Below are 19,243 nucleotides of genomic sequence, written 5' to 3'. Positions count from 1 at the left end.
TGTATGCTGTACCAATATGGAATAGCTGTTGTAATACCAGGAAAAAAACTCTGTAGAGAATTCAAAATAAAATTTTGAAAATGATTCTGATATAGTACCAATACATAGAATATCCAATGTTGAAACATTGGAACAAATGTCAAATAAATCATTAATAATTTCAGGCAAAAATCGTTGCAATTTTCTATTGCCACGATTAATGCGTTATATGTTTAGGTTTAGTTAGGTTAAGTAAATTGAAAACGTTATTTTTTTTCTCATATAAGCAGGTGAAATCAACTAACCTTTAAAAAATCTGAACTGCTACGGCAAATGAAATGTAATATGTTGTTAACAAAATGTTAATAAAATCTTAAATTTGTTTTACCAAATTAGGATGATAGTGTTGTCTAATAACACAGAACACCTAGATATAAGAAATGAATGAAATGTTTGGAATGATACTTATAAAGAAATTAAAAAAATTCTTTTATAATCTATTAGAAAATATCAATTCACTCTTAGTAAACCATCCTTTTTTTTAAAACGATCAGGTTTTCTATGTTTCTACTTGATTTTCAATACTCTTGTTGAAAAATAATTAGCAGGGTTGGTATGATTCTTTTCAAAAACATTCTACTAAATGCATATTTTAAACTGAAATCATTCCGTTTTGTATTAAAAAAAACATAGACAGCCGTAACAAGTTTCTTCAAAAGTCTGTTATCTTCACCTGGAGGTTGTCCAGAAACCACACAGCAATCGTCATATTGGGAGCCTCAAAAAGATTCCAGCCTTATCATTACATACATAACTTGGCCTCGTAGGAAGATGGAAAAAATAAAGTTTTATATAATTTTTCAAACGAATCCAACTAAGCTTCTGAGTGTCATCTAGCTAATGAACCAAACCCTTGCTAAAAAGTAGTTGATTATGAATGCTTTCATTGTTTTTAAACTAATCAAACTTATTTACTTGGTTGATTGTATTACGAGAAGCGAAGTCAAAATTATATTGTTAAAAAATCGAATAATTCATCGCATGTACTTAAATCGATCTATCTCGACCATCCACAAATATATGCAAAAACTTTTAGTGGTACATTAATGAGTGCAGAACTTACATGCTGCCACCTGAAACTGGTTACAAACCAAATACGGTGGAAAACATTTTAAGGTGAACTAGTAAAATAATATTGAACATAATGGGTACATTTTAAAGTAAAATAATATTGAACATAATGGGTACATTTAAAAATCACAAAGTATACACACAATACTGTTTCTTCCATGGTTCTGAAATTTCGTATCAATGATGCGAAATCTACGATTTTTCGCATGTAAGGCTTTTTTCGCTTCCTCACGTCACGTGAACATCATTTTTCGCTCACACTAATTTTCGCTGGAGCTACGATGGAGGATAACCGAAAATCTACTCAGGGGATAATTTATTTTTCACTCCATCATATTTTCGCTCACCAACTGCTCCCGAGAATTATCACTATGTGGATAAACAAAAACTAGTGCCGGCGACGGGATTCAAACCTAGAACATTGCTAAAAACAATCGCGATGCGTTCGCGCTATCCATGCTACCACACCAACATGACGAAAAGAATGGTTAATTTGGTGCATAAAAGTAACTGCTGCTCGTGGCTATGGATACAGGAAAAACTTCTCAAATGTGCAATTATCTATTTTCGCTTTGTTTTGTGGACGGATAAAATTGCAAGGCAGCTTATCGCTGAATATTGATGTGAGGGATGAATCCATTATCGTGAGAGTGAGTGAGAATTCGGTAGCCTCCCAAGTAACCAGTAAGCACGATAATGCGACACGGTAACAGTATTATATGCGCATATAGGGTAATCATTTGATGCATGTCAGTTTTATATACATATAATAATGCTATTATAATGCCAGAAAAGGCGAAATAGCGTGCCATTATAGTGCCAAGATATAACCGTGCTTCTCTGCACCACTAATGCTGATATAAGACCACGTGAGAAACGTCAGTTGTTTTCGCCAGGTTTTTAGGGCGAATATTTTGTGCTTTCGCGTACGCAGCCAGAAGGCTTTCGCGTATGCTCCCAAGCAACTGGTACACGAGGTAAATAAATAAATGAATAAAAACGGAAACCTCTAATAGTATGCAAAAAATGTAATAAAATGACACAGATAGTACTTCTCCGTGTCAGACATATTCGTTTTGGTAGTTTTCATCCTTTTGAGGACTTGCAATTGCCACATTTTGATCCTCGTTTTATGATGATGAAATTCCTTATTTTGCGTCTCGAACCTGCGACACCCGTATTGTTGAGTTGTTGTCCTGCTCCTTTGCTCCTACGGCCACATAAGAGTGGAAAGAAAAGTGACCAATTTAAACCATCACTTTTCCCCGTCATAAAACCTGCAATTGTAGTAATGAGAAGATTTATGTTTGACTCCCTCTTACCACTATATGCAAACACAAAGCACGTGGTATATCTGTCAAAACACTGGATGGTATTTAAACATGCCCTGCTTTCGAATATAAAGCCCATTCGATTGTGAGCCTCCAACGGCAACGCTTTATAGAAACGCGTCGGAGTTACAAAAAATCGGAGTTTTTTGCGGCGGTAGTCAAATTTTGAGAATAGGAACGATTATTTTCGGAAAAAGTGTTGTGGGATAGTGTTTAACCAGCCAAAAACGTTGAGGATTTAAAGAGGAAGTGCTAAACAGTGATATAAAGCGACAGGACGCTAACACGCCATATTGAATCGGCGGAACATAGTTCGTGACGCCATTTTGTTTTGGGCTGCGAAAAAATACACGTGCAATAAGGTGAAGTGAACAGGAAAAGAAAAAGATGAGTGTCGATGGAGACCCTCCGGTGCTACCGGAGGAGAACGGGGTCGACATAGATATGGCAGCAGGTGCACAAAGCCTGGAACTACAACAAACGGTGCGAACAGTACTACCCAAGACGACATCCCATCGGAGAGAATTGATCAACGTGGAATACACGATGGCGGACACTGGACCGAACAGAATTTTTTTTGAGCCACTCACGGTGGAGGACCGAATAAACAAATTTTCCGTGGGATCAACGCTGAGGAAAATGGAGCAATACCGAAGGCATATTGTGGACATGAAGCATGTAGGCCGTAACAAAATTATGGTCTACTTGAATAGCTATGCAAAAGCTAACTCGTTGGTGAAGGAGGTCCAATCCGGTAAAATAGGACGGTACAGAGCATACGTACCATTGCACCTAATATGCGTAACCGGTGTCATCGCTGGTGTACCAGCCGACATCCCAGAGAAGGAGATTTTTGATGACATCCAGTGTGAAGTACCGATCGTGAGCGTTCGTAGACTCAACAGATTTGTGGACGGAGCACCAACACCAACTAACAGAATCAGCGTCATGTTTCGGTCAAACGTACTGCCAGAAAGAGTGAAACTGTTTTGCTGTTCCAGTCGCATTACACCGTTCGTGCAAAAGTTGATCATTTGCGAAAACTGCCTCAGGTTCAACCACCGGGCATCTCAATGCAAGGGCAGGAAAAGGTGTGAACGATGTTCAATACAACACGAAAGTCCTGATAAGTTCAGAATGAAGCAAAATGCGCATTTTGCAAATCATCATCACATACCTCCAATTTTGACAAATGTCCGGATAAATTGCGGCAGATCAGCATCAAACGGCTAATGGCGAAGCGTACGGTTACCTACGCTGAAGCACGAGAACAAATACCGATCACCAGCAACATGTTCGAACCGCTAACAGATCTGGATGAATTCCCAACACTGCACGAATCATTCGCGACAGTTGCAGGTAATGCTACAACTAGCAGCTTCCGTAAACAATGGTCGCAAGCAAATCAAGAAAGGGCAAAAATAACACCGGCGGTGAAACTGTTCAAAAACAAGGAAGAGAAGAAGAAGGCAGGAGCGAAGCGTCAGCGAACGGACAACAAGAATAAGGAGGAAAATTCGTTGAACGACGAAACTGCGAACAATAGCAGCGAAAATGGAGTAGCTTTGAACAACCCGTTCAAAGTATCTGACAAAGAAAGATGGGAAAACATTACCAAGGAGGAGAAACGGAAAGCAGAAATGGCGGCCAGTCTTAATGTAAAAACAACGATGATGTCTTTTTACAGCGACTTCCTGAACCAGCTGGAAGACTCAGAAGAAATTGCACGTAAGTTCAAAAACTGTACTGAAAAATATTTTAACTTAGCACACACTGTCGAAGCAAACCTCAAATAAACTCAATAAAAAACTGTAGGCATTTCACATTAAATAAAAACAAAGATTCTACTCAAAGTCACAATGGATCAAGGGCTCAAGATTATGCAATGTAATGTCCAGAGTTTGACTCAACATAAAGCAGAAATTCAAAGAGAATTAGTTAAGGGTGGATATGAAATTGCACTACTGTCGGAAACATGGACAGACGAATCACTGGAACAGTCCAGGAAATATCAAATTTCCAATTATCATTTAGTTTGTCATTCAAGATATGATAATTACGGAGGAGCAGCCGTAATAATTCATAAAGATTTGAATTACAAAAAAATTCAATTGCCAAGAATGTCGGATTTTACTCAGGTCTGTGGAGTTTTGATTCTGCCCCTAGATCTGGTAATATTGTCAGTATACATCAGTCCATCAATACCAACTGACAAGTTTGGAGATGACATCAATAAGATCCTTAACTCAATTCAGCAATATAAAAGAATTATTTTTGGAGGTGATATTAATGCACACCACCATATATGGGGGAACGATACGAGCGATAGTAAAGGAGATATGTTCCTAGACGCGATTAACGGAAGCGGACTTATTCTTCTCAATAACGGTGCAAGCACATATGTTCCGTTACAGTTAGGTAGAAAACCATCTGCTATCGATGTAACCATGTGTTCTGCTGACATTTACCTGGATGCGGAATGGTCAGTATCGGATTACAACTTGGGAAGCCATCACTTGGTCATCCAGACGAAAATCGATGTTCAAAGGCAACGAAAAGTAAGGTACATATATAACAGGAAGAAGATTGGGGAGCAATTCGCTTCATTGGACCCAGAAGCGGTACAAAGAGTTGGCGATTTGTCGACGCAGGCTAAACAAATTTACAAGGAAAATAGGAAGAAGGATACACGCACACCTAAAGCATGGTGGTCGGATCAAGTAGATGAAGCTTGGAGAAATAAAACAGAGGCTAGGAGCGTCTTTAACCGAAACTCAACACAGGAAAACTTGCTGAAGTTTAAAAAAACGGCAGCATTGTTCCAAAGAGCAAAACGCCAGGAGATGAAGAAGAAGTTTGAAAACTTTTCGGACGAAATCACCCCATTCACAAGTTCAAGGGAACTCTGGCTAAGAATAGGTAGGATGACGGGAAAACGTATCTTCAAACAGGAAAACAATGTGCTTTACGATGATACGCAAATGGCAGAGGAGTTTTTGGATGTTCACTTTGGTAAAAATGACCCACAAATTAGTAATCCTTCGCAGTTCATTCCGCAAGACAATATTTTGGACCTCGAGACGTGGGACAGGATACTTTCGAAAAAAAGGAACAAATCTGCGCCTGGTGCAGATAGGATTAGTTACGAAATGCTCAAACGATTACGACCCAGTGCACTATGGTCCAGAAATCAGTTTTACGCGGAAAGATGCATTTTGAGCTTTAGAATGAAACATTAGACAAAAACGGTCTTCTACAAAGTTGTTTGTATTAGTAAGGCCCTTTGTTTGGTGTTATTGAAAATTAGGGTGGACCACATTTTCATAGAAATTGTGTAACTAACTTTCTTATTTGTAGAAATTATATTATGCATGCTTGAGCAAAGTTGTAGACCATTCAATTTCAAGCAACTTTGCCAAAAAAAGTTTTTTTGTATCTCTTAAATTGACCGATTTAGAGCTATTTTCCTACGGTGACATAGGGTGGTCCGAACAAAACTGGTTTTCTGGCTCTATAGTTTTCAATTCAAATTTCTCATCAAAGTAGTCTATGAAACACTTTTAGAGCTTTGAAAAATGCGTAATTTGGTGAGTGGAGAAACTCTCTATCTCCTTCCGTTTGGCAGTTATTGTTGTTTTACTCTCAAAAACATGCCTACTTTGATTGAGAATATCTCTGATTGGGGCAAACATAAAACATATCTTTTGACGGCATTCGAAAAATATTATCGAAATTGTATATTATATCAAAAAATTACAGATGTGTTTTTTTTTGTAACTCAAATAAATTGTCTTGAAAAACAAATATTTTTTATCACAAAAACTTTAATAACTTTTGAACTAAAATAGATATCAACAATCTTTTTGTATGAAAATTTGCGTTTTGTTAAGTTTTAAAAGTCGTTCATAGATGACTTTGACGAGAAACTAGTATTAAAAAAACTAGAGTTAAAAAACTTATTTTTGTTGGACCACCCTGCGATGATTAGGAAAAAAAGGTTTAGATTGGTCAAATATTGAGCTACAGAAAAACTTTTTTTGGCAAAGTTGATCAAAATTTCATGTTCTACCGCTTTGCCTAAGAGTATATACCAGTATTTTTGCAAATAAAAAAGTTGATTATATGATATGTGTGATATTATGGACCACCCTAGTTTTAAATGACACAGTATGGAAGCTTACATTTTTAGAAACAATTTTGTAGTAGATCATTTTTGTCTAAAATTTAATTTTCATGCTCAAAATTCAAAATAATAAAGAAATACGTATTATGAAAATCTTTAAAATAGTTTTAGAGCCCTATCTATCTTATTTCAGATTTCTCGTCACAGCGGTCTATGAACGACTTTAAGAACTTAACAAAACGCAAATTTGTATGCAAAAATATTGATGATATCTATTTTAGTTCAAAAGATATTAAAGTTTTTCTGCTTAAAATTCTTTGTTTTTCAGGGCATTTTATTAGAGTTACGAAAATAACACATCTGTAGTTTTTTGCTATGATATACAATTTTGTTTTGTCTTTTGAATGCCGTCAAAAGATTTTTTTTATGTTTGCCTCAATCAGAAATATTCTCAATCAAAGTAGGCATGTTTTTGAGAGTAAAACAACAATAACTCCCAAACGGAAGGAGATAGAGAGTTTCTTCACTCACCAAATTACGCATTTTTCAAAGTTCTAAAAGTGTTTCATAGACTACTTTGATGAGAAATTTGAATTGAAAACTCTAGAGCCAGAAAACCAGTTTTGTTCGGACCACCCTATGTCGCCGTAGGAAAAAAGCTCTAAATCGGTCAATTTAAGAGATACAAAAAAACTTTTTTTGGCAAAGTTGCTTGAAATTGAATGGTCTACAACTTTGCTGAAGCATGTATAATATAATTTCTACAAATAAGAAAGTTAGTTACACAATTTCTATGAAAACGTGGTCCACCCTAATATTCAGTAACACCAAACAAAGGGCCTTACTAATACAAACAACTTTGTAGAAGACCGTTTTTGTCTAATATTTCATTCTAAAGCTCAAAATGCATCTTTCCGCGTAAAACTGATTCCTGGACCACTGTGCAGTGTAACAAAGAATGTCATAAGAGACCTGAACAATATGTGGATGAGAGGAACCTTGGATGACGAACTTAAAGTTATTCGCGTGGTCGCAATTCCCAAACCGGGGCGAGACCAATCTTCGATACAGGGAAAACGTCCTATATCTCTGATTTCAACACTAACAAAAATCACCAATACAGCCGTACTTGAGAAATTACAAAGCCATCTGGAAAACAACGCTGTTCTTCCTCCAACATGTTTCGGATTTAGGAAAAATCTCTCGACTACTACGGCACTAGCACACGTAACAAACATAATCCAACAAAATAAACGTGAAAAGTGGATCACAACATTGATCTGCGTCGATTTAAGTAACGCATTCAATGCTGTTAACACCCAGAAACTTTTAAACCAAATGGTGGATTTAGCAGTACCCGTAAGCATAACTAATTGGGTGTCCTCCTTTCTTCAGAATCGTTGCGTATCATTCCAGATGAGAGATAAAACTTTGAAAAGAATAATTAATAATGGTTTGCCGCAAGGTAACGTTCTATCACCGACACTCTTTAATATATATACCTTAAAACTTCACGAAATACAAGAAGATGGGGTAGTACTAGTTCAGTACGCAGATGATTTTGCCATTATAATTCGAGAAAAATCAATGGAAAGACTGGAAAGTAAAGCACAAAGGTTTATGAACAAATTTGTGACGACAGCGACCGAACTAGACTTCAATATTAACCCTGAAAAGACAAAAGCAATTCTTTTCTTGAACAGCAATCGAGAAATAAACGTAACGATTAATGGAGTAAAGATTGAAACGGTACGTACACATCGGTATCTGGGAGTTACTTTTGACCGAGGTCTAGGCTTCGGTGTCCATAATAGAGAACTACAGGAAAAACTATCAACGCGGCTCAATATGGTAAAAGTTATCTCCGGAATAAAAAAGGGTTCTCACCCGCAAGTTATGACTAGAATATATGAGGCACTGGTCAGGAGTATAATGGAGTATGGATGTGTGGTACATAATAACGCTAGTCAATCTAATAAGAACAAACTTGCGATCACGAACAACCAATGCTTGAGAAAGGTATCTGGTTGCACAAAAACAACTCCGCTCAACGCATTGTTAGCTGTTGCTGGACAAGAACCCATTAGTATGAGACAGGAATATGTTTCGAATAGATTCATCGCTCGATGTATAGAACAAAATAATATTTTGGCTCAAAGTCTTCGAGAGATCGACGAAACCGTTACGGATAAACTCACCTACATGGAGAAACTTTATCTGAAACATAAGGGAACCTTCGAAAATATTATGATGTGCAGCAATTACCGCGAGACAGATGAGGTGCAAATCGCTCCTGATATGGACCAAGACATGGCAGCTAAGCAGAATATGAACCCCGCAAGACTCAAGCAAATGGCTCTCTTCTTAATGAATGGGAAGTATAGAGACAGACCGAGAATATACACGGACGCATCCAAAGAAGGATCAACATGTGCTGTAGGGATATACATCGAAAACCATAAACGAAGACTCTACTTCAAGTTGAAGGAGGAAACGAGTATCACCGGTGCGGAAATCACTGCTATACGAATAGCTATGTCATACATACAGGAACAAAAGATACAAGAAGCAGTTGTGTTTACCGATTCCAGATCATCCTGTATAATGCTAGAAACAACACGAGAGAATAAATCAGGTCCCACCGACATTGTTGAGATTCTGAACGTTGCCCAAGTATGGAGAACTTCCTTTCAATGGGTTCCAAGTCACGTCTCCATTGAAGGTAATGAAATCGCTGATCGTCTCGCAAAACTTGGATTAAGGGACGATGCTCCAGTTTTTGAAAATAAGCTCTTCTTAAAAGATGCATTCCACCGCTTCAAATCATATTGCGAACAGCAATCACTCCAATGGTACCAGAGTATTCTGTTGAAAAAGGAAAGAAATTTTTCCAAATTCAACCGGCGTTCTGCAGTAAACCTTGGTATGTTGATAAGGATCTTCCCGGATCGGACGTTAGACTGATAAACAGGTTGATGACTGGCCATGACTTCTCCAAATTTTGGTTGGCAAAAACGAAGCTGGTAGAAACCGACGAATGTGAGCTATGTGAAGAACCAGAAACTGCTGATCACCTGATAATGCACTGCCCTAAACATGGAATGTTAAGATCTAAATTTGACATTGAGTTGCAATTCCACAGCCTACATGAGTTACTGAAATCGAAAAATGTTGAGGTATTCAGAGAGCTAACAAGTTTCATACGACAAGCTACACACTCAATCTGTTCGGTAAAAATAACTGGGTTTTGGAACTACCGAAAAAGTCAGTAAACTAAAAATAAATGTCAGAAATCGAAAAAACAGAAATTTTTAACTGAAATTTTGCAGAGAGCTTTCTTTTTATATAATACATCGATAAAAAATAAAACATGGTGAAATTTGCTTTTTAATTACGCGTGGCGACAGTTTACATTTTACTGACTTTTTCGGTAGTTCCAGAACCCAGTAAAATTTTACCGACCCCAGTAATTTAATCTAAGTGTGTAAGTTAAATTTGTAAATAATAATAAACAGTACCAATTGAACGAACTTAACGAAGCATCAGAGCTGGCCGTCACGTCCGTCACGTCAAAGTGACGACACAGTCAGTGTTCCATCAACTGGCCATATGGTCGAAGTCACCGGGCCACAAACAGAAGCTGTCAGACGATAGCTTCGACCAGAGGAAAGAAGAAGAAGAAGAATATAAAGCCAATATAGTGCTGATTTAATGCCTGTATGCATCAGGCTTAGAAGCATTAAGGTGAAGATGAATCGAAGCCAAATTTCAAATTTTCAAGAGCACGGATCTGGAGAACCAAGCATCCGTTTGAGCTGAAAACCTAATCGATTGATCACCACCAGCTAATGACCAATCGATTAAGTTTTCAGCTTAAATGGATGTTTGGTTCTCCAGATCCGTGCTCTTGAAAATTTGAAGTTTGGCTTCGATTCATCTTCACCTTAATGATGCGGTAATAGGGTTTCTATGCAGCGAAAGTGCTGTTATAATGTGTGTAAGCATTTGTGGTGCTATTATAATGCATGTACGCATCTATGATGCTGATTAAGGGCTTATTATTAGTGCTTATAATTGCTTGGGTGGTTACCAGCTGGTTCCTTCCTATTGTTCTCCACAAACAAAATTTCCTTAGGAAAGTCTGAAACTCAAGTTTTACATTATTATTGTTTTATGGCTATATCGGTCATGCGACTCAAAGGTAAAGGGAGTCTATAGAAGCAAACGATGGAAACGAATAGGTGCATAGGCGTCGCAAGGGAGCGACAAGATTGAAATTTTAATTAGGTGGTGAAAATTGAGCAAGCCATTTTAAAGTCAGTAAGCATCGAAGCGTCAAGTTTTACAGTTTAAACAAAGTTACTGTCCAAAACGGGCAATGTAATAAGGTACCGCGGGGCAAGTGGGTAAATGGGATAAGTGAAAATACTTTTTATATTTTTTTTGAATTTGTGAATTAACATTTTAAACTCATGCGTAAAATTTGAAGCCATTCAGAACATTACGATAGTTAAGAGAATCCTGAGATTTTTCGATCATTATTGTCTAATAGAGCAAAATATAGTTAATAAATAGATAAATAATAAATAAAATGGGTGTTTGCTGTAGGTGTAGCTGTAAGTAAACGAGGTTAGAAGGTTTCCGTTCCAAATCTGATTTATCTCGAAGAGTTATCCGTCTTTCTAAAAAAAAGGGATAACGACATTTGAACAAACATAACTGAACTGAAAAAAAAATCCTTAACAAATGTTAAAATCAACAGAACTCGTAAATATGTGTCAATAAATTTCAATTTATTAACTCATTACGCGCGGTAAAGATGGACAAATTATGGGTGAAATTATGAAAAAAAAATCCACGTGCCCGGCTGGGATTTGAACCTAGGACTCTTGTATGCTAGACGAGCGCTTTACCAACTAAGCTACCGAGCCACTTGGTGACCCACTAACTGAGTTGGTTACAAGTTTAGAATTCAAATCCCCCCAGACCACGTAGACCTCTTTCATAACGCACATCCATCCATCTCATGTTACTACACACACACGCGAAAAGCGAGTGCGATTTGTTTAGTGTTGAAACTATTTGCCTATCATACCTACATCGCTTCCACAACAACTGTATTGTGGAAGAGTAGAGTATGGCCCATAAAAAATGCGAAAATCTTTATATAATGTTATATGATAATTTTTATATGGAAAATGGAGATTTTTCTCCATTATTTGTGTTGGTTAATCTATTAAGACTTTGTTTTTTGCTTTTAACATGATTTTTATCTGTTGCTTTCTACTTACTTGAGTGGAATAGAAAGCATACCGTTAAATTGTATCATGCACATATTGAGTTCAATATCTTTGTGATATAAACTTTTAAAACTTCAACGATAAGGTGAGATTCTTCACACATCCATGCGGCTTGGATTAGCTAACAGCTCAATATAAGCGTCAATTTATATTAGAGTGGTACTGCCTCTCTGTAGTAGTCATGTCGTCACTTGAGTGAAAACGACACGTTCTCGCATCTTTACTGTATGGCCCATAATAAATGCGAAAATTTTTTAACGTCAATTTAGCATACACAAGCGTTATTTTCATTGTTTTTATAACTGTATGTAATTTCTGACGACTGTTGTTTATTCTTATATAACTTCGCTATGTACAATAGTTTTTGTCATATTTTTATCACTAACCTAAATAATGGTTATTAAATTATTTAACTCATTACGCGTGGTAAAGATGGACAAATTATAGGTAAAATTATGAAAAAATCCACTTGCTCGGCTGGATTCTATTCTTGGCACTTTTAATTCACTTCGGCAGTAGGTTTTTTTTTTTTTTTTGTAAGCTACTGATCTCATATTTGGCCACAATATGCGTCGTATTGAAGTGCTTCTTATTGCAAAGTTTCAGAAAATTCGGCAGAGAAAAACCCCCCATGCCAGTGAATCATGGAAGTGCCCAAGTAGCTTTGCACCCTAATTGTAGTTTATCATTGACCACATTATAATGTGATTAACGATATAAGGATGCTTCTTTAACCTATTTATAAATACTGCTTCTCCTGGTTACACCTCCATAGGGGCGTAACTCTGAATTTTGTCGATCTTTTAATTCAAAACTTCGTATAAAGGTTACAAATAACTAGACAAACCAACTTTGAATTGGTAGTATATTTTTTCTGATAATCACGGTAAACGAAATACGATTTTTATATCAAAGAATTCCTTTATAATTGTACACCTACACCTTCAAAAGGCTGTAACTTCAAAACGGATATTACTTTTTTTTTTTAATTTACCTCAGACATGCAGCTTAGCCATAGAAAGCTCCGAATTGATGGAGGTTTGTTTTATAATACCGGCCTGGGGAGCACCGTGCAATGGTATGTGTGAAGGCCAATTCATTTAGCTCACCTGTTATGCTTCACTGGTCCGTGGTAAGTATTGTGAGCATACATCCTCTCGTTATGTACTTCAGTGAACTCTTGGTCAACATTGCTATCTAGATTCGGAGGCATTGATAATTGAGGCTGTTGCAGCTGACGTAGATTGTGGTATGGACTAGGCTGGGGCTGATAAGCGTCATTTAGCACCGATGGCGGGTGTAACCGTGGATGTAAGGGCGTAACATTCGATAATCGAACATCATATCCGGAAGCAACACCCGCCAACATTGAAGCAATATTATACAACACTAACTCTATGATCGATAACTTTGGTTTTCGTTGCCCTTCGGAAGAATAAAGCGTTGGCATCGGGATAGTGCTCGGAAGTCCATTGAATCTGGTCAGGCTAGTACAAAGCGGCGTACTCAATGACGTGCTGTCACCGGCAACATTTAGATTTGATGCGTACCATTCATCAGTGTCGTAATCTAAATCGGATACGTAGCCACAAGTTACAACATTTTACTGAAATTCCTTTTCTGCTGTTTGTCGGTTAGTTTGTATTAGTAGGGAAAGTACAAGTTATGAGGAATATCACTGTGACATCACGTCATCTAATGTTAAACTAACAAGTAATACACTATCTAATCAAATCATTATAGGCTGAATTAAACGTGATGCCACTAAAGAAAAGATATCAAACAATATAAAGCGTATAAGTGTTACAAAGCGATACATTTGAACTCTACGTTCACTTATCTAATCTAAACTGGGAGAGAAAGTGTTAAGATTTATGAGTCAGAAAATAATGTTTGAGTAATTGGAAAGTTAACATGCTGTGATTGTGTTAATTAGATTCATTAGATAGATATTAGGGACGATATTGTTCATGTCTTAGCAGTTACCGATGGCCATGTTCATTCCAGTATAATTGACGATGCTTACTATTGGACAGGTAGGCACTCCGCTTTGATAAATTGCTACAATCACACAATGCGACGCAAGGAATGTCGTGCAGATTCCCGTTGGGTCTTTCTGTTGAGAACGTCTTTGACACAAAGCCTCCAGCAAGGAGGGGCGTTGAAAGTGATGAATCTTCTTATGTGTCTGCTCTGTAAGCTATTCAACTGGAAATCATTGTATAAACCCTATTATAAATGCACAAAGACTCAACGGGAGTACAGTAATTTACGTTGTATTGAATTTTAGATTCAACGTATGCTTAATCTCTCTATCGGTTTATTTGTTTTACTATAAAACATAAATCTTTTTTTTATTATTATAAAACATGGAAAGCAATTACTTTTTCGGTATTTTTAAACTACTTTTCAAAAGTTCTCAAGAAACGTTTAAATTTTTAGTGTCTGTGTTGATTTAAATTATGGGTCAGCTGGTTTTGGAGATATTCTGATGTTCCTTCAGAGATTCTTCAGAGATGTTCCTTCAGAGATTTCGCAAAGTGCACCTTTTTCGGAAGAATTAGATGCCCATCCAAACACAACGCTTTCTATATATATCCTATGCCTAGCCCGAGAGCGCATTGTTTTTTAGATATAGGAATAGCACACTACACTTTGCGAAAGAGGACCACGTGATTATTGAGCTGAAATCGAATTCAGGTTAACTTCTGCGTTCATGAGTCCTCTCATGGCGTAGTGGTTAATGCGCCCCAACTAGAGATCGGGGAGTCGTGAGTTCGATTCTCACTGAGAAGACGTGTAACTTTTTCGCAAATCTTCACATCAATTTGTCCATCTAATCCAATTGCAAATTATATGTAATGTTTAGCTTTTCGGTAGTTGTTAAACTTCCACTCGGCTGGTTGGCCGTAAACCACGATTCATAATTAAAACAAGTATTTATCGAGCAACGGACTCATGTTCCGTAACCGGTCGTTTGAGAACGTCGCGACCCATTGGAAGCCCACACAATAGAAACCTCAGCCAACGCAGTTGCTGGCTAGTGTAGTGTGCTATTCCTATATCTAAAAAACAATGCGCTCTCGGGCTAGGCATTGGATATATATAGAAAGCGTTGTGTTTGGATGGGCATCTAATTCTTCCGAAAGAGGTGCACTTTGCGAAAGAGGACCACGTGATTATTGAGCTGAAATCGAATTCAGGTTAACTTCTGCGTTCATGAGTCCTCTCATGGCGTAGTGGTTAACGCGCCCCAACTAGAGATCGGGGAGTCGTGAGTTCGATTCTCACTGAGAAGACGTGTAACTTTTTCGCAAATCTTCACATCAATTTGTCCATCTAATCCAATTGCAAATTATATGTAATGTTTAGCTTTTCGGTAGTTACAAAATAATGTTTATTTTAGTTTTCGTGATTATTATCGAGTTATAGAACACAAGACCAGTTCAAATGCGATCCAAGGTACCATCGAGATAGCCGTTTTAGCGGTTAAAATTAAGGAATAATTTCATGATGTCTTCAGCAAAGTTGTAGGCCGGTATACGCGTGGTTTTTAAACATGGAAAAGTGCTGATTTATCGGTTCCGAAATTGTGGCCAGTGGACGTTGGCAAGAAAGAGCGTGACGTGATCATTTGTGAGTCGTGTATTGCCGGGAAGCAGACACGAAAACCGTTCGCGCAGAGTGGCGAGCGGCGTTCATCACGGATGCTTGAGCTCGTTCAAGCGGATGTGTGCTGCCCCGTGACGCCGGTCGGACTGTTCAATTCGAGGTTTATCGTAACATTCATCGATGATTATGATATGCTGTTTTTGATGAATTCGAAAAGTGAGGTCGTGATAACGGAGGTGAGCACACCAGTAAGCCTTTTGAGAAGTTTTTTGCGGATAAGGAAAGTTCAGTGAGCGGATGAACTGTACACTATTCGAAAAGGCCAGGGCAATGCTGATAGATTCGGCAATGCAAGGAGTTTTGGGGTCATGCCGTGCAAACAGCAACCTACTTGCTGAACGGGAGTCCCACTAGCTAGACTCCAAATCTTGTAGTGGGATTTTGTTTTGGTTTTTGTTTGCTCTGCTGAACCATCGGATTGTGACTGCTCGAGATGTTGATTTTGTGGAGACGGAGATCGAGGGAACGCCAAAGCCTGTAACTGTTGACCGATACATCAGAGTTCCGCCTATTCGTGTTCCGGAGGAAAACGAAGGTTTAGCTAGCGATGGTGATAATGCAGCGTAATCTGTGGACGAATATAATAGCTTTGTGAACGATGTAGAAGAGGATTCCGATGAAACCGTCGGAGAAGAAGCGAGTGGTAGTGTAGTGTGGATGAGACAAGACGACCAGACGACATGCTCCCCCCGCGTGGCATACAGATTTCTAAATGGATTATGTCGGATTCGATTTGAACGCAGTGAGCTACGTCGAAAACATTCCCAGCACGATCGCGGAACTGAAGAAACTTGGCGACTCATTACGGCGGAGTAACACGTGGACCTTGATAGAACTACCACCCGACAGCCTGTAAGTGGGTATTTCACATAAAACAAGGAGATGACATCGTTCCGGATCGGTATAAGATGCGGCTGGTTGCTCGGGACTTCAGCCAAAAGCAAGGCTTCGACTATACTGAGATCTACTCGCCTGTGGTAAAGCTCGACACTTCGCGCTTCATATCGATCTGGATCGATTGCATGTTCATCAAATAGACGTGCTTATAGCGTTTTCGAACGACGAGCTTAGTGTGAAGGTTTATTGACGCACCCGGGTGGATTTCAGCAGGGGAATCTCGTCTGTCGTTTGAATCGAACCTTTTATGGTCTGAAACAAGCGTTGCATTCGTGGAATCATAGATTTCATCAGTTCGTGAAGAATCGGGGTTTCAACAGAGTGCAGGGTGTCGACTCAATTTTGAAAATAAAATTCCCTGACTTTCCCTGACCTTCCAGTCATTTTCCAGAAAAGCTCCAGACCACTGAGTTGGTTAATTTGAACCGAAATAAGTACGATTTTTACAAGATACATATTCGACGATTTTTATGATGTTTATGTTATAGGTCGTATGAATAAACTGATCAAAAGCTTTTACTTTATTGAGATATATGTACTTGCCAGATGACATTCTTGAACGTTTATTCAAGTTGATGTGATAAAACTGAACAATTGAGAATCTATTTACTTTTCAAACTTGAAGATCCGTATGAACAAAGATGTTCTCGGCTAGTGCACTACCTCAGACCTAATTTAAAATTTTAGGCATGAATGAAAATTTTGGACTTTATACCATACTTTTTTTAGTGGAAGAAATCTATCCTAAAAATTGGCTATTTCTTTTTCCAGGCAAAATTCTAGCCATTGCCATAGAACTTTCTTGGAGAATTGCTTCAAGGAATTCCACATTGATTGCTCAGAAATTCTTAAGATATTTTTCCAGATATTCCTTCAATACTTCTCACTGAACTCTTGAAAGATTTCCTCCAGAAGCTCCTCATTTCCAAGATTCTCTAAAAAATGTTAGAGAATTTCTTTCAGTCTTAAATATTTCTAAAAATAGCATTTGGAAATATTTCAGGAATGCTTATAAAAATATTTTTCAAGATAACACAGATTTTTTCCAAATTGTTTTAATTTTTTTCTTAGAATGTCTTTGATAATTTTTCACGATGATTCGTTACAGGTAATTTTTTTAGGTAATATTTTAGGATTACGATATGAATTAACCTTAGCTTTTCTCCCCGAAAAAAATATCTAAATATTCTCAACGGAATGCATTCAGGGCTTGAACAATGCGCTGATTAGAAGGTTTCTAATGTTTCTCTTGAATTTGTCGTACCTTCAGCTCCGAGGAACTCTTCTAAGGATTCATCTACGAGTATCTCTAAGTAATATCACAAATTGTCAATAGATTATCAAGATTATTTCAAATGATATTCCTGAAATTTTTGCTTTTCAATGATTTTCTGGATTACTAAAAATAATCGAGGAACTTTGAGAATCATCCTCAGAATTTCTGGAGAATTTTCTGGGTCCTGGTTCCTTAGTCGAGTGGTTAGAGTCCACGGCTACAAAGCAAAGCCATGCTGAAGGTGTATTGATTTAGCATGATCAATTACTTTGCAGACAATAAACTCGTTTAATGTTGTAGTATTGATATTTTTTCCCTGACCTCAAGTGAAATTCCCTGATTTTCCCTGACTTTCCAGGTCAAAAATAAATTCCCTGACATTCCCTGACTTTCCATGTTTTTCCAGGTAGTCGACACCCTGGAGTGCCTATGACTATTGTATGTATACCAAGGAAGTAGGATGTGGAAGAATCATCGTCGTAGTGTACGTGGATGATGTATTTATTGATCGTCGGAGCGTCGCTGGAAATGGTGAAGACAATCAAACGGAAATTCAGTGAATAATTCGAGATGATTAATGCAGGAAAAATCTAGCTGTTCCTCGGGATAACTATAGACAGTAACGTCGAAACTAGAGTCATGAGTGCAAATCAATACCTACCCCGATGGAGAATCGTCTACGGTTGGAAAAGAGAGTTGAGGAGCGAAGAACTGATAAGCCATACTATGTGTCACTTACTGCTTTACGCTCTTATGCGTCACTTACTGCTCGGCCGGATTTATCTGCAACCGTGAACTTCTTTACTCAGTTCCAGGCCTGCCCGAACGAGCAACACTGGATTCACCTCAAAGGGGTCCTTCGATTCGTGAAAGACACACTGGACTACGGACTGGCATACAAGGCGGATATGAAGGCAAAGCTTTTAGAAGTGTGAAAACGGACGCCAACTTGACGAACGACCATATCTATTAGCGATCTGTGACCGAATGTGTTTTCAAGTTTTATGGATGCACAGTCAGTTCGACTACACGGAAGCAGAATATAAATTCATTGTCGTCTACCGAGGCGAAACTTGCAGCATTGATGACAGCTGCGTGCCACACTCTTTGGATACAACGATGGCTTCAAGATCTAGAATTACAACCGGATGGCGCGATAACGATATCGGAAAACAATCAATCAACTACACGGTTGTAGAGGATGCACGAACCCATGGGCGCTTGAAGCATGTGAATACGAAGTATCAGTTCATGATAGAATTAATTCAACGAGCGGTGATTGCAGATGAGTTCGGTTGTTCATCAGAGCAGCAGGCGGACAATATGACGAAGGCTCTACCTACGGTTTCCTACTGAAAACTACGATACGATCGTAGGGAATTGAGCGTTGCCATGGTTGACCAGGGGTGTTGAACAAGCTTGCCAAAGATAGATTTTGTGCAGGGCATTCATATTTTCTGGGCAATCGTTTATAATTTTCCGTTGAGAATTTTCAATTTAGTGAAATAAAACCCTACTTGAGATCTAGCCTAGT

At 38.1% G+C, this 19,243-nt stretch overlaps 1 protein-coding gene across 3 annotated transcripts in view; it reads right to left on the bottom strand.

Moving 5' to 3' along the window:
- Positions 1–19,243, bottom strand: part of LOC5577102 (mitogen-activated protein kinase kinase kinase 11) — a 112,483-nt gene that overhangs the window by 17,579 nt on the left and 75,661 nt on the right. For all 3 annotated transcript variants that reach the window (XM_021853216.1, XM_021853218.1, XM_021853217.1), the window contains one exon: positions 12,974–13,433. In XM_021853216.1, the coding sequence (XP_021708908.1) occupies positions 12,974–13,433 (460 nt within the window). The remainder of the gene's footprint in view (positions 1–12,973; positions 13,434–19,243) is intronic.

This window comes from Aedes aegypti, chromosome 3 (assembly GCF_002204515.2).
Source record: "Aedes aegypti strain LVP_AGWG chromosome 3, AaegL5.0 Primary Assembly, whole genome shotgun sequence".
Classification (NCBI taxonomy): domain Eukaryota; kingdom Metazoa; phylum Arthropoda; class Insecta; order Diptera; family Culicidae; genus Aedes; species Aedes aegypti.
Note: the sequence above shows the minus strand (reverse complement) of the source record. Positions and strands in the feature narration are given on the sequence as shown.